This window comes from Rhinoraja longicauda, chromosome 21, assembly GCF_053455715.1.
Source record: "Rhinoraja longicauda isolate Sanriku21f chromosome 21, sRhiLon1.1, whole genome shotgun sequence".
Taxonomy (NCBI): domain Eukaryota; kingdom Metazoa; phylum Chordata; class Chondrichthyes; order Rajiformes; family Arhynchobatidae; genus Rhinoraja; species Rhinoraja longicauda.
Genome location: NC_135973.1, coordinates 27,206,883 through 27,221,163, shown reverse-complemented (window position 1 = coordinate 27,221,163; position 14,281 = coordinate 27,206,883). Strand labels below are relative to the sequence as shown.

At 46.8% G+C, this 14,281-nt stretch overlaps 1 protein-coding gene and 1 long non-coding RNA gene across 2 annotated transcripts in view; one reads left to right on the top strand and one right to left on the bottom strand.

Annotated features, from left to right (window-relative positions):
* LOC144604080 (cytoplasmic phosphatidylinositol transfer protein 1-like) overlaps positions 1 to 14,281 on the top strand; it is a 181,761-nt gene that overhangs the window by 138,703 nt on the left and 28,777 nt on the right. The window contains exon 8 of the mRNA XM_078418171.1: positions 8,387 to 8,450. Within this exon, the coding sequence (XP_078274297.1) occupies positions 8,387 to 8,450 (64 nt within the window). The remainder of the gene's footprint in view (positions 1 to 8,386; positions 8,451 to 14,281) is intronic.
* The window catches only part of LOC144604081 (uncharacterized), a 43,132-nt gene that overhangs the window by 14,416 nt on the left and 14,435 nt on the right, over positions 1 to 14,281 (bottom strand). The window lies entirely within an intron of this gene.

The window sequence follows — 14,281 nt, the reverse complement described above, 5'->3', positions numbered from 1 at the left end:
GATAGAGCTCTTAAGGATAGCGGAGTCAGGGGGTATGGGGAGAAGGCAGGAACGGGGTACTGATTGAGAATGATCAGCCATGATCACATTGAATGGTGGTGCTGGCTTGAAGGGCCGAATGGCCTACTCCTGCACCTATTGTCTATTGTCTATTGACCCGCTGAGTTAGTCCAGCATTTTGTGATACCTTCAATTTGTACCAGCGTCTGCAGTTATTTTCCTATTACACCATATGCTTCCTATAGTTTAATGACTCAAGGTGTGGAGGAATTTCTTCTCGAAATGAGAAGTGAAAGTGCAGTTTTCTATACCCTGGAAATTTGGGAGATGTGTGTGTGTGTGTGTGTGTGTGTGTGTGTGTGTGTGTGTGTGTATGTGTGTGTGTGTGTGTGTGTGTTTGTGTGGTGGGGGGGGGGGGGAGGGTAGATTATTAGAATCAATTACAATGAAGGTTGATAAATGTTTGAAAATTCAAAGGATTGAGGGCTATGCGAATATAAGTTCAAAAGTGATAGGAGCAGAATTAGGCCATTTAGCTCATCAAGTCTACCCCACCATTCAATCGTGGCTGATGTATCTTTCCCCTCTCAGCCCCATTCTGCTGCCTTCTCCCCATCACCTTTGACACCCTTACCAATCAAAAATCTGTCAATCTCTGCTTTTAAAAAAATACCCAATGACGTCCTCCTCAGCCGTCAGTGGTGATGAATTCCACAGATTCACCACCCTCTGACTAAAGAAATGCCTCCTCCTCATCTCTCATTCTGAGACTATGGCACAGAAGAGGAGTTGGGGCCCAGGGTAGATCAGCCATGATCCTGCCTTAATGACAGAGCAGATTTTGAGAGGAGAGGCCATGTGGTTTAATCCTGCTTTTTTTCCTGTGTTGTAGTATTCTGGGAATTTATAGGAATTTCATTGAAATGAGTGCCTGCAGGAAGGATGTGAGCAAACTCAGTGAACTCAGCTGGAATAATTTCTGATCAGTCTCTGTTTGAAGCTTGATTGTTTCAGAATGTGCAAACTGTTCCTCTGATGTGCAACCTCACTAGTAGAAGCCACACAGTAAACTATCTTCTGGTTCTACGAGCACCTCCCTCCTCCCTTCCCTCTTCCCCCCTCTCTACCCCAGCCTTCCTTCACTAAAAGCTCGTTAACCTGTTCCACGGTTCGCAACGAAGTATCCCTCTTGGGTAGACACAAAATGCTGGAGTAACTCAGCAGGTCAGGCAGCATCTCAGGAGAGAAGGAATGGGTGACGTTTCGGGTCGAGACCCTTCTTCAGACTGATGTCAGGGGAGGGGGCGGGACAAAGATAGGAGACAGGAAGAAAGTGGGAGAACTGGGAAGGGGGAGGGGAAAGAGAGGGACAGAGGAATTATCTGAAGTTAGAGAAGTCAATGTTCAGACCGCTGGGGTGTAAACTGCCCAAGCGAAATATGAGATGCTGTTCCTCCAATTTGCACTGGGCCTCACTATGACAATGGAGGAGGCCCATGACAGAAAGGTCAGACTGGGAGTGGGAGGGGGAGTTGAAGTGCTGAGCCACTGGGAGATCAGGTTGGTTAAGGCGGACTGAGCGAAGGTGTTGAGCGAAACGATCGCTGAGCCTGCGTTTGGTATCGCCGATGTAGAGAAGTTGATACTATCCTTCTTGGGCTCACTCCGTCACTAGCCAACAATCAGCCTATCAGGGAACCTCCTTGCCTGCGTTCATCTGTTGCTGGCCCCAGTTTTTTTTCTCGCTTCCAAATTTTAGTTTAGTGATACGGCGCAGAAACGGCCCCTTCGGCCCGCCGAGTCCACACCGACCAGCCACCCCCGCACATTAACACAACCCTACACACACACATACACACACACACACACACACACACACACACCAGGGACAATTCTACATTTACACCAAGCCAATTAACCTACAAACCTGTACATCTTTGGAGTGTGGGAGGAAACCAAAGATCTCGGGGGGGAAAATCACATGGGTCACGGGGAGAACGTATAAACTCCGTACAGACAGCACCCGTAGTCAGGATCGAACCTGGGTCTCTGGCGCTGTGAGGCAGTGGCTCTACCGCTGTGCCACTGTGCTGCCCCTCCTCCCCTCAACCCACGAGGGTCAGCTTGAAGAAGGGTCCCGACCCGAAACGCCACCTTATTCATGTTCTCCAGAAATGCTGCCTGACCTGCTGAGTTACTCCAGCAATTTGTGTGTATCCGTCTTATGCTTGTTGGGAGATGCCAAATTTTCTGCCTTAGTTAACACAGTTTTACAGCTCTGATACTGCACAGAATGAAAGAAAATAAAACCTTACATTCTTAAATTATCTTTCCCATCCCTTTTATGACCCATAGTAATGGAATCAAGAACCAGAGGACATAGGTTGAAGATAAGAGGGAAATGATTTCAAAGGAACCTGAGTAGGGGAGTCTAAAACTAGAGGGCATAGATTTAAGGTGAGAGGAGAAAGATTTTTAAAGTGATCTGTGGGGCACTTTTTTTATATAGAGGGCGGTGGGTATGGGACAAGCTGCCAGAGGAAGCTGTAGAGGCAGGTATAATAACAACATTTAAAAGCCATTTGGACAGGTCCTCCCCTCAACCCACGAGGGTCAGCTTGAAGAAGGGTCCCGACCCGAAACGCCACCATATTCATGTTCTCCAGAAATGCTGCCTGACCTGCTGAGTTACTCCAGCAATTTGTGTGTATCCATCTTATGCTTGTTGGGAGATGCCAAATTTTCTGCCTTAGTTAACACAGTTTTACAGCTCTGATACTGCACAGAATGAAAGAAAATAAAACCTTACATTCTTAAATTATCTTTCCCATCCCTTTTATGACCCGTAGTAATGGAATCAAGATCCAGAGGTCATAGGTTGAAGATAAGAGGGAAATGATTTCAAAGGAACCTGAGTAGGGGAGTCTAAAACTAGAGGGCATAGATTTAAGGTGAGAGGAGAAAGATTTTTAAAGTGATCTGTGGGGCACTTTTTTTATATAGAGGGTGGTGGGTATGGGACAAGCTGCCAGAGGAAGCTGTAGAGGCAGGTATAATAACAACATTTAAAAGCCATTTGGACAGGTATGTGGATAGGAAATGTTTGGAGGGATATAGGCCAATTGTGGGCAGGTGGGACGAGCTCAGCTGGAACTGTTGGTCGGCGTGGAAGAGTTGGGCTGAACACCGTGTTTCCATGTCCCCTCTCTCCGACGAGAGTTTTGCGACACCCTCTCTCGCTGCTCCCCCTCTGTGCGTCTACCTTGATCAGCTCTTTTCACACGTTCCGTGTTCTTTCTCGTTTTTGCCTCTCCCTTGACTCTCGGCGTGAAGGAGGGTCTCGACCCGAAACGTCACCCGTTCCTTCTCTCCAGAGACGCTGCCCGGTCCCGCTGAGTTACTCCAGCATTTTGTGTCTATCTTCCGTGTTGTATGACACTGCAACTCTCTAAAAGGTTCTGCGGTTCACTAATTCAGGGAATGCCCCCGAATCTGATCACACAATGTTTCGCTTGGCCAAGGGAATTACGCGTAGGCACTCTGGAACGCACAATGCGCCTCCTGCTGGTTGCTCCAATACATGACGTGGTTTGGAAATAGAATGTCACCACGCAACCAGTTAACCACCCAGGTTTGGTGAGAATTGCCTTGCCCTGAGTTCAGAATCTTGCCCTCTATTCAGAGTCAGAGCCTGTGCCAGAAGATTTCTGGTGGATGAGGGGGCATTAGCTACAAGGAGAGGTTGGACGGACTACAGTTAAAGGCATGACCCGTAACAGTATTTACGTGCAGAAGGATCCTGAGGTCCCAGTCCATAACTCCCTGAAAGTGGCAGCACAAGTACATGAGAGGTAAAGAAGGCAGATGGTGGCATGCTTGCCTTCAAAGGATGGGCCATTGGATATGAGTTTTCAAGGACTTTGGTTAAGCTGCACTTGGAATATTGCATTTGGTTCTGGTTGCCGCATTACAGGAAGGACGTAGAGTCTTTGCAAAGGGTGCAGAGGAGGTTCGCCAGAATGATGCCTCCTGGATTCGAAGTGAATAACTACCAGGTTGGACAGACATGGATTGTTTTCTCTGGGACGCTGGAGATTGAAGGGAGACCTAATAGAAATATATAAAATGATGAGACACACAGACAGGGTGGACCGTCAGAACCTATTTCCTAGGATGGGAATATCAAATACTAGAGGGCATAGGTTTAAGGTGTGAGGAACAAAGCTCAAAGGAGATATGTGGGGCGTTTTTTTTTACACAGAGGGTGATGTGTGAACGTGCTGTCAAAGGGTGGTGGTTGAGGCAGATACGACAGTGACATTTAAGAGACTTTTGGATTGGCACGTGGATAGGATATGCATAGAATGGAGGGATATGGATCATGTGCAGGCAGGCGATAGTCGGTCTTTGCAACATGTTTGGTACTGACATTGTGGGCCGCAGGGCCTGTTTCTAAGTTGTACTGTGCTACGTTCTCTATATTCATTTAAGTTATCTTGGTTGTAATGTTAGAATTGCAGTAACTGTCCACCATGACTGGATTGTCAAACCATGCGAGTTTGCCATCCTTGTAGAGTCAACTTAGGGGTGAGACAGTGGAGCAGCGGTAGAGTTGCTGCCTGACAGCGCAAGAGACTCGGGTTTGATCCTGACTATGGGTGCAGTCTGTACGGAGTTTGTATGTTCTCCCTGTGACTGCGTGGGTTTTCTCTGGGTGCTCCAGTTTCCTCCCACACTCCAAAAACGTACAAGTTTGTAGGTTAATTGGCATCTGTGACGATTGTAAATTGTAGGATAGTGCTAGTGTACCGGGCACGGGCTCGGTGGGCCGAAGGGCCTGTTTCCGCACTGTATCTCCACACAAAACTAAACTCCTGGTTTATATTGAATGGCAGCTGTCCCTTCCGCTAACTGAAACTTGCAAATCAATGAGCTCTTTATACTTAAGCCACAAAATTTAAAAATCTATTTTTCCTTCAGCTTAGCGTTTGTCTCCTCTTTGAGAGATTAATTACTTTAACAACAAGAGATGGCATTAGCTAAACCTGTCTATCTGTAGTTCTATTTTTAAAAGAAACACTATTAGTGTTACAGCCATTTGTCACAGTATAAAAATAGCTCTTTAATCCGGTCGAAACTTGGGACCTTGATACTAATTGATATAATTGACATCGAGACAGAAGGAACCGCAGATGCTTGAGTCTGGAGCAAAACACAAAGTGCTGGAGTAACTCACGGGTCGGGCAGCATGTGTGGAGGGAATAGACAGACGATTTTAAGGGGCCGGGGACCCTTCTTCAGACTGATTGTCGCAGAGGAAAGAAACCTGGACATTTCCTCCCCCACCCCACTCACCTGTATCCAGCTATCACTTGCCAGACTTTGCCTCACCCCTGCCTCTTTTCCAGCTTTCTCCCCCCCCCCAACCGCCTATATAATCAGTCTGAAGAAGGGTCCCGGCCGAAAACGTCACCCGCTCATTCCCTCCACAGACGCTGCCTGACCCGCTGAGTTCCTCCAGCACTTTGCGTACAATCGACAGTCTTTAATCTGTGCTTTGTCCTTGATTTCCCCTGCATCTGCCTGAGCCAGTGATTCTGGGACCAGCCCCTATCGTGGGCTACACTCGCTGCTCCCTGCACGTTACATGGCCACACTCTCACAACCTATTTCCATTGTACCTATCGGAAGCACGTTTTGCTTCTGTTGTTGCCTCTGCTACAGTGGTGTGCTGGTTGGACCGCATGTTGCACCTTCGGAACTAACCACGATGATGAAGGTATAAAATTACCACGGCAGTCACTCAACCCATCAAGCCTGTCCCATGCTACTGATAGCATGAAGTATCATGATCAGACATTTCCTGCACACCCTAGTCCCTGCTTCAAAAGGTCATCATTTATAAGAGCAGAATTAGGCCATTCGGCTGAGTTACTCCAGCATTTTTTGTCTATCTTTGGAATAAACCTGCACCTGCAGTTCCTTCCTACACATCAGAAATATTCATAAGTTCATAAGTCATAGGATCAGAATTAGGCCATTTGGCCCATCGAGTCTACTCAGCCATTCAATCAAGGGTGACCTATCTTTCCCTCACAACCCCTGCCTCCCACCAGGGAACAACTCAGGGTCTGTATTCTTTATTTTTTTACACATCGCCACTGTCTGCTACACTGTACGCATATTGTTTTTCTTAATAATTTTGATATACAAGGGTAAAATTCAGCCAGGCTGAAGAAGCAACATTGTGGGCTGGATCAATGATCGGTGATCGATGGTCGGCATAGGCTCAGGGGGCCGAAGGGCCTGTTTCCATAACTGTACTTTTCAATCTATCAATCGGCACAGTGTCATAGCGGTAGAGTTGCCGCCTTACAGCGATAGAGACCCAGGTTCGATCTCGACGACCGGCGTCTTTCCAGATTTTGTACGCTTTCTCTGTGACCACGTAGGTTTTCTCATGATGTTCCAGTTTGCTTCCACACTCCAAAGACAAGCAGGCTTGTAGATTAATTGGCTTCTCTCAATTATTCCTCGTGTGTGGGATACAACTAGTGTGAATGGATGATCGCTGGTCGGCGTGGACTCATTGGGCTGAAGGGCCTGTTTCCTCGCTGTCTATCTAAACTAAACTAAATCATCAAAAAACAGAAAATACTCTAAACACACATCAGGCCAGGCAGCATTTGCAGAGAGAGGGAGAGAAAAACAGGGTTTAGATTCCATGTCAATCTTATCCATCTAGTCCAGAGATGCTGCCTGACCCTCGGAGTTCCTCCAGCATTTTGTGTTGTTTTTTTGGTAAACCAGCATCTGCAGTTCCTTTTGTCGCTGAAAATAAAATCTGCATTACTGTTTAAATTGCAATCTATTTCATTCGAAGTATACCAGAGAGACACAGACCCAGAGTTATGGCTGTCTTCTGGGATCTTGCGTGCTAGGATCCCAATATATTAAGCTGCAATTATATGAGATAATTGTTGAATGATGATGAATCTAGTGCCCTGGGTGACTCAGTAAATCCTCATTGTGTCTTTGATAGACTGGAAACCTCCAAGAAAGCTGGGATTATTGGCGATGGAGTCAGTATCTTGATGCAGTTCCCATGACAGATACAAATGATATTCTAACTGTGATTAACAGTGGGCTTATCCATGGGAAGCTGCAGCCAACATGCCCTGCTTTCACAGCAGAGATTTACACACGCAAGCAACTGCACTCATTTCTCTCTCTTTGGTTTTTGCAGCATTGGCCAGGATTTGGCATCTTTTTGCAAGGACATTTATGGAACTGGGCAAGTTAAAACTAACTTGTTTTCTCACTTTGCTAGTTCCACTGAAGGGTCTTTGACCTGGAATATAAACAGGTTTTTTTCCGTCTCCCCTCTCCCCTGGCCCATCTCCCCTCTCCCCTCCCCCTCCCCTCTCCCCCCTCCCCCTCTCCCCTTCCCCCTCCCCCACCCCCCATCTCTTCCCCCCCTCACCCTCTCTCTCCCCCCTCTCTCTCTCTATCTTCTCTACCTCTCTCTCTCTCTCTCTCTATCTTCTCTACCTCTCTCTCTATCTCTCTCATTCTCTACAGATGCTGCTTGGCCTGATATATGTTTAAAGTATTTTCTGTTTTTGGTTCGTGGATTGAAAGATACAGCTTGGAAACGGGCCCTTCGGCCCACCAAGTCCACGCCCACCATCGATCGCTCATTCACACTCATTCTATGTTATCCCACTTTTGCAACCACTTCTTACTTACTAGGGGGCAATTTACAGAGCCAATTAATCGATAATTGGTGCCTGACCTGATGATTATTTCTAGTACATTCTGATTTTATCTTTACTTCAGAGATACAGCATGGAAACAGGCCCTTCGGCCCTTCCAGGCCACACCGACCATCGATCGCCCGTTCACGTTATCTCACTTTTGCATCCTGTCCCTACACATTAGGGGCAATTCACAGAGGCCAATTAACCTTGTGGGAGGGAACCGGTGCACCTGGAGGAAACCCACGCGGTCACAGAGAGAAGGTACCAAAACTCCACACAAACTGCACCCGAGGTCGGGATGGACCCAGGTCTCTGGCGCTGTGAGGTAGCACCTCTACCAGCTGTGCCACCGCCCTGCTCTCACCACCGTGTCATCTGTGTTGTATTTCAGATTTCCACCATCTGCAAATTTGTTTTGATTTTTATCCAAAACCGCCAAGTTTGTAAATTGTAAATTCACTTTCCCTGGGCTTTGTGTTGAAATCTGTACCTGTCAAACAGAATGTCCAAATTGAATGAAGCCTTTGTTCACTATTGTTCATCGTGGGGTTGGTGAGCGGATTCAAAGTTCCAGCAAAGAAGTAAATGGTAACGTGATATCAATCTGTTTTTTTTCCTTCTTTCAGGTCATCAGGGATATTCTATTAATAGGACATCGGCAAGCTTTCGCTTGGGTGGATGAGTGGTGTGGTGAGTCAAGTTAAACTACTCACTTGTTTCTTTGCATTTTAAGCTTGTGATCCATATCTCTTCTTAACCAGAAGTCTCTTAACTTATATATTGCAAGCATACAGGGAAAGGAAAGGATGGATGTCTCATTTCTTTGGCTTGCACATTAAAAGCACCTGTGTTGTTATTCTGAAGGGTTTAATATATCCATTTTCCAGTGAATCACAATAAGAATACTTTGATGCTGAAGCTGATGTGTGAATACATGCATTTAGATTTAGGTTTATTATTGTTGTGTGTACTCGGGTACAGTGAAAAGCTTAGTTTTGTATGCTATCCAAACATATTAGACAATATACTAAATGCAATCAAGTCGAATGCAAGTAAAGTAGACAGAACAACAAGAAATGGTGACAGATTTAAAAGAGGAGCATGTGGTGTAGGAAAATAACTGCAGATGCTGGTACAAATCGAAGGTATCACAAAATGCTGGAGTAACTCAGCAGGTCAGGCAGCATCTAGGAGAGAGGGAATGGGTGACCTTTCGGGTCGAGACCCTTCAACGGACTGAAGAAGGGTCTCGACCCGAAACGTCACCCATTCCTTCTCTCCTAGATGCTGCCTGACCTGCTGAGCTACTCCAGCATTTTGTGATACCTAAAAGAGTAGCATGATCACTTCGTTTTAGTTTCGAGATACAGCGCGGAAACAGGCCCTGCGGCCCACTGAGTCGGCACCAACCAGCGGTTCTGACTGTAATTGGCTTGTGTAAATTGTAAATTGTCCCTGGTCTGTAGGATAGTGGTAGTGTACAAAGTGGTTGGTGGTTGGGGCGGACTCAGTAGGCCCAAGGGCCTCTTTCTCTGCTGTATCTCTAAAGTCTAAACATGCAAACAGTACGCCAACAGCAACAATTAGAAGCCCCAACAAGCTGCAGCGCTTAGAAAGAAAGAACTGCAGATGTTAGTTAATACATAAAAGGACACAAAGTGCTGGAGTAACTCAGGCAGCTTCTCTGGAGAACATGGAGAGGTGACGTTTTGAGTCAAGATATAAAGTGCTGGAATAATTCATGTCCTGACCCGAAATGTCGCCTATTCTTATTCTCCATAGATGCTGCCTGATCCGATGAGATACTCCAGCATTTTATGTCTGTCTTCAGTAACATAGAAACATAGAAAATAGGTGCAGGAGGAGGCCATTTCGCCCTTCGAGCCAGCACCGCCATTCATTGTGATCATGGCTGATCGTCCACAATCAGTAACCTGTGCCTGCCTTCTCCCCATATCCCTTGATTCCACTAGCCCCTAGAGCTCTATCTAACTCTCTCTTAAATTCATCCAGTGATTCATCCAGTGGTATAAACCAGCATCTGCAGTTCTTTCCTACAAATTTCTGCTCGTTCAGTGCAGCATACTCCAAAGATTCAGGAGGAAAGGTGTGACCAGCCAACATGTAGGACCTAACACTCCGTTATTAAATTTAAAAAATAATTTAAGATAAACAACTATGGGTGCTGTCTGTACGGAGGTTGTACGTTCTCCCCGTGACTGCTTGGGTTTTCTCATTGTTTCTTGGTTTCCTCCTACACTTCAAAGATGTACAGGTTTGTAGGTTAAATGGCTTGGCAATTAACTAAAATTGCAGAGGGCTCATTTATCAATGAGATACGAAGGAGGTGGCGGGTCAGATCGGTTAGATCCTTGTACGTATAACTGTACACAAACTATAATTTATACAATTAGACATTTCAGTGCAAAGCTCCAGCGCCCAACTTGAAAAGGAGCAAAGTTTGAGAGAACTGGCACCCACATCTCAAGTAGAGGTTGCTGGGACAACCAATTCAGAAAGCCAACAACAGTGTAGGTATCTGAGGGGCGTGGATTTTTTACATGAGAGCGATTATTATCTGGAACGAGCAGCCGGAGGAGATGGTGGAATCAGATACAATTGCTATGTTGACGAGGCATTTAGATAGGAACTTGAATAGGCAAAGGTTAGAAGGATGCAGTGTGAATGTGGACAAATGGGATTAGAATAGATGGGCAAAAAAAGAGATCAGTCTGGTGTTGCTGGGCTGAAGGGCTTACTGCTATGCTTTAGTTCAGAGATACAGCACGGAAACATGTCCTTTGGCCCAACGAGTCCATGCCGACCAGTGATCCCCGCAACTATCCTACACACTAGGAACAATTCACAATTCAGACCGAAGCCAATTAACCTACAAAACTGTACGCCTTTGGAGTGTGGGAGGAAACCGGAGCACCCAGAGAAAACCCACGCGGTCACGGAGAGAACGTACAAAGTCTGTGCAGACAGCACCCGTAGTCAGGATCGAACTCGGGTCTCTGGCGCTGTAAGGCAGCGACTCTACCGCTGTGCCGACTACAAGTGCCATGGATCTAGCATTCCAGAATTATGCGCTGGAGATTCAGTCGTGTGTTTGAATCCCAGCAGAGCAATTAAATAAATCGAGAGCCAGATGCTAAGATAGATATTGCTGAAATGTTGTAATAATCCGAATAATAATTTGCAGTAATAATGATGACCATGAAACTGTCCGATTATCATTGGAAACCAATCTAGTTCCCAAGGGAAGGGAAGGAGAAGGGTGGGGAGGGAAGAGAGGGGAAGGAAAGGGAAAAGGGCGGCACGGTGGCGCAGCGGTAGAGTTGCTGCCTTAAAGCGCCAGGGACCCAGGTTCGATCCTGACTACGGGTGCTGTCTGTACGGAGTTTGCACATTCTCCCCGTGACCCGCATGGGTTTTCTCCGAGTTCTTAAGATTCTTCCCACACTCCAAAGACATACGTTTTTAGGTTAGTTGGCTTGGTACAAATGTAAAATTGTCCCTCGTGTGCGTAGGATAGTGCTAGTGTGCGGGGATCGCTGGTGGGCCGAAGGGCCTGTTTCTGTGCTGTATCTCTGAACTAAACTAACGGGTAAGATGGGGTAGGGAGGGGAAGGGTGGGAAACGATGGGGATGGAGAAGAGAGAGGGAGGGTAGGGAAGGATAGGAAAGGGAAGGAATGGGAAGGGCCTCTGGCCTCTGCGTTGTTGAACGTATGGTTGCCCTTGCCCCCATCCCCCCTCACACTCACTCAGTCCGAGAGGACCATTTCGCTACAATCCCAACTCCCGCTGTGTGTTCCCAGAGGCAGAGAATAGATCGAAGGCACACATCTGTTTTTGAACACGCTTGTATTGTCTAATTGCTCTAATAGGAACATAAACACCACCAAGCGAAGAGTCAGTGGTGGTTTGAGGCTGCTATTCCCACATTCGCCTAACTGGGCTCACATCTGTTTGCTTTAGCATGATTGCGTGTAATAAATTGTACCCTCATTATACAAGGTGTGCACAGGACTTGCTATAAGGAGAAATATTTATTCAGTTCCAACAATGTAATTGATTTCAATTAAATCCAACAAAGCTCCAGTTATTGTTGAGAAATTTGACAAACCGGCTGGGGAGGATGTTTGCAGCAGTGCGGGCAGTTCCCGGACGTTGAAAGCTAATCTCACTCATTATAGTAAAAAGCAGCTCCTCAAATAAAGGAAAAGAAAAACACTTGTAATTTAACATAGAACGTAGAACAGTAACGCCCAGGAACGAGCTCTTCGGCCTACAATGTTTGTGCCGAACATGATGCCAACTTAAACTGGCCCCACCTGCCTGCACATGATCCAGATCCCTCTATTACCCGCACTTCCATGTGCCTTAAAAGCATCCTAAATGCCACTATCGTATCTGCCTTCATTACCGTCTCTGGCAGTGCTTCCAGGCGCCCACCACTCACGGTGTAAAAAACCCGCCATGCACATCTGCATTAAACCTCCCCTCTCTCACCTTACACCCTGGGGAAAAAGGTTCTGACTGTCTACCCTATCTATGCCTCTCATCATTTTATCAACCTCCGTCGTCTCTCCTCAACCTCCGACCCTCCAGAGAAAACAATTCCCGTCTATCCAACCTCCCCCTGTGGCTGAAACCCTCTAATCTCGGCAGCATTCTGCGAAACCTCTGCACCATCTCCAAAGCTTCCACATCTTTTACAATTGTTGACAGTAACAGGGAAGGAGGCCATTCAACCCATTGAATTCTTGCCGACCACAAAGGTAACAAACCCATCTGCACATTCCTTCTCATTAATTCCCCGCAGCTGTACAATGTATTCTTTAGACTTTAGAGATACTACGCGGAAACAGGCCCACTTAGCCTGTGCTGACCAGCGATCACCCCGTACACTACCACTAACCTACACACCAGGGACAATTTGCAATTTTACCGAAGCCAAATTAACCTTCATACCTTTACGTCTTTGGAGTGTGGGAGGGAACCGGAGCACCCAGAGTAAAAACCACGCAGCCACAGAGAGAACGTACAAACTCCATACAGACAGCACCCTTAGTCAGGATTGAACCCAGGACTCTGACGCTGTAAGGCAGCAACTCTACCGCTGCGCCAACGTCTTGCTTCTGCCTTTCTTCCATGCCCAGTGCTCAGGAGGTGGACTTCCACACACTTCATTCTATTTCAGAAGCAAATAAGTTACCCGCTAAGGCACAGTAAACGTCTACAGCATTTTAGTGGCTTTGAGAGGACCCGTGCCGATTGTCAGACTTACAAACATTGCAGGGAAGTATTCCCAAGGATAATCTGGAGATACCAGAGACAGGCCTCATCCCGACCACACAAAACAATCTGCCGCCATCTATATACTAAAACTCTTGTTTGTTTGTTTGTTCCTGAACTACAGCCAAAACGGTACACGATAGCGTGACAATTTTAGGCTCACTTTACTCACCGTCGTCCCTTTGGTGCTAATGGAAGACGTTTCATTGAAATCGGTGTTATATTTTTAAGTTATTCACATTTTAAAGTTTAAATCTATCTCCTAGGGAGGGAGGGGGAAGGGAGGGAAGGAGGGGGGGAGGGAGGGAGGGGAGAGGAGGGAGGATCAGGGGGGTTGAAGGGGATGGTGTGGGAGAGGGGGAAGGAGGGGAGGGGAGGGGGGAGGAGGGGAAGAGAGAAGGGGGGGGTAGAGAGGGTGCTGCACCAATGCAGGAGAGGTTTGGGCCCAACGTGTCCACTTGGTCTAGTCCTACAATAAACATGAGTGCTTGTGCTGGGTATATTTAGAAACGAAAGCCCAGCGGCATTGAAGGATAATTTCAGTGTCCAAGACGTTTTACAGAACAAGATGGTGAAAGTCACTCTGTTAACGCACACCGTCGGTTTTAATCTTATCACTGGTGCAAGTTGCCACAACCAAAGGCAAAGGCACACACACGACTGTTGCAAAATGCCATGGCCATATTGTGGGCAGCAAATTCCCAAACGCTCACATTAACTCCTGTTTGAAAGATGCAGCATGGACAAGGGCCATTCGGACCATCGAATCCATGCTGACCATCGATCGCCTGTTCACACTGGGTGTGGTGTTATCCCACTTTCGCATCCACTCTCAACGCATTCGGGCCAATTTACCAAGGCCTATTAACCTACGAACCCAGATAGACACAAAGTGCTGGAGTAACTCAGCGGGTCAGGCTGCATTTGTGGAGAAAAAGGATGGGTGACGTTTCGGATCGTGGCCCTTCTTCAGAACCAGTCTGAAGGTCTTCAGTCTGAAGAAGGGTCCCGATCGAAACGTCATCCAGTCTTTATCTTCAGAGATGCTGCCTGACCCACTGAGTTACTCCAGCGCTTTGTGTCTATCTTTGGTGAAAAAAACAGCACCTGCAGTTCCTTTCTATACAACCTGCAAACCCACACGTCTTTGGGATGTGGGAGGAAGCCGGAGCACCTGGAAGAAACCCATGCGGTGACAGGGAGAACATGCAAACTCCA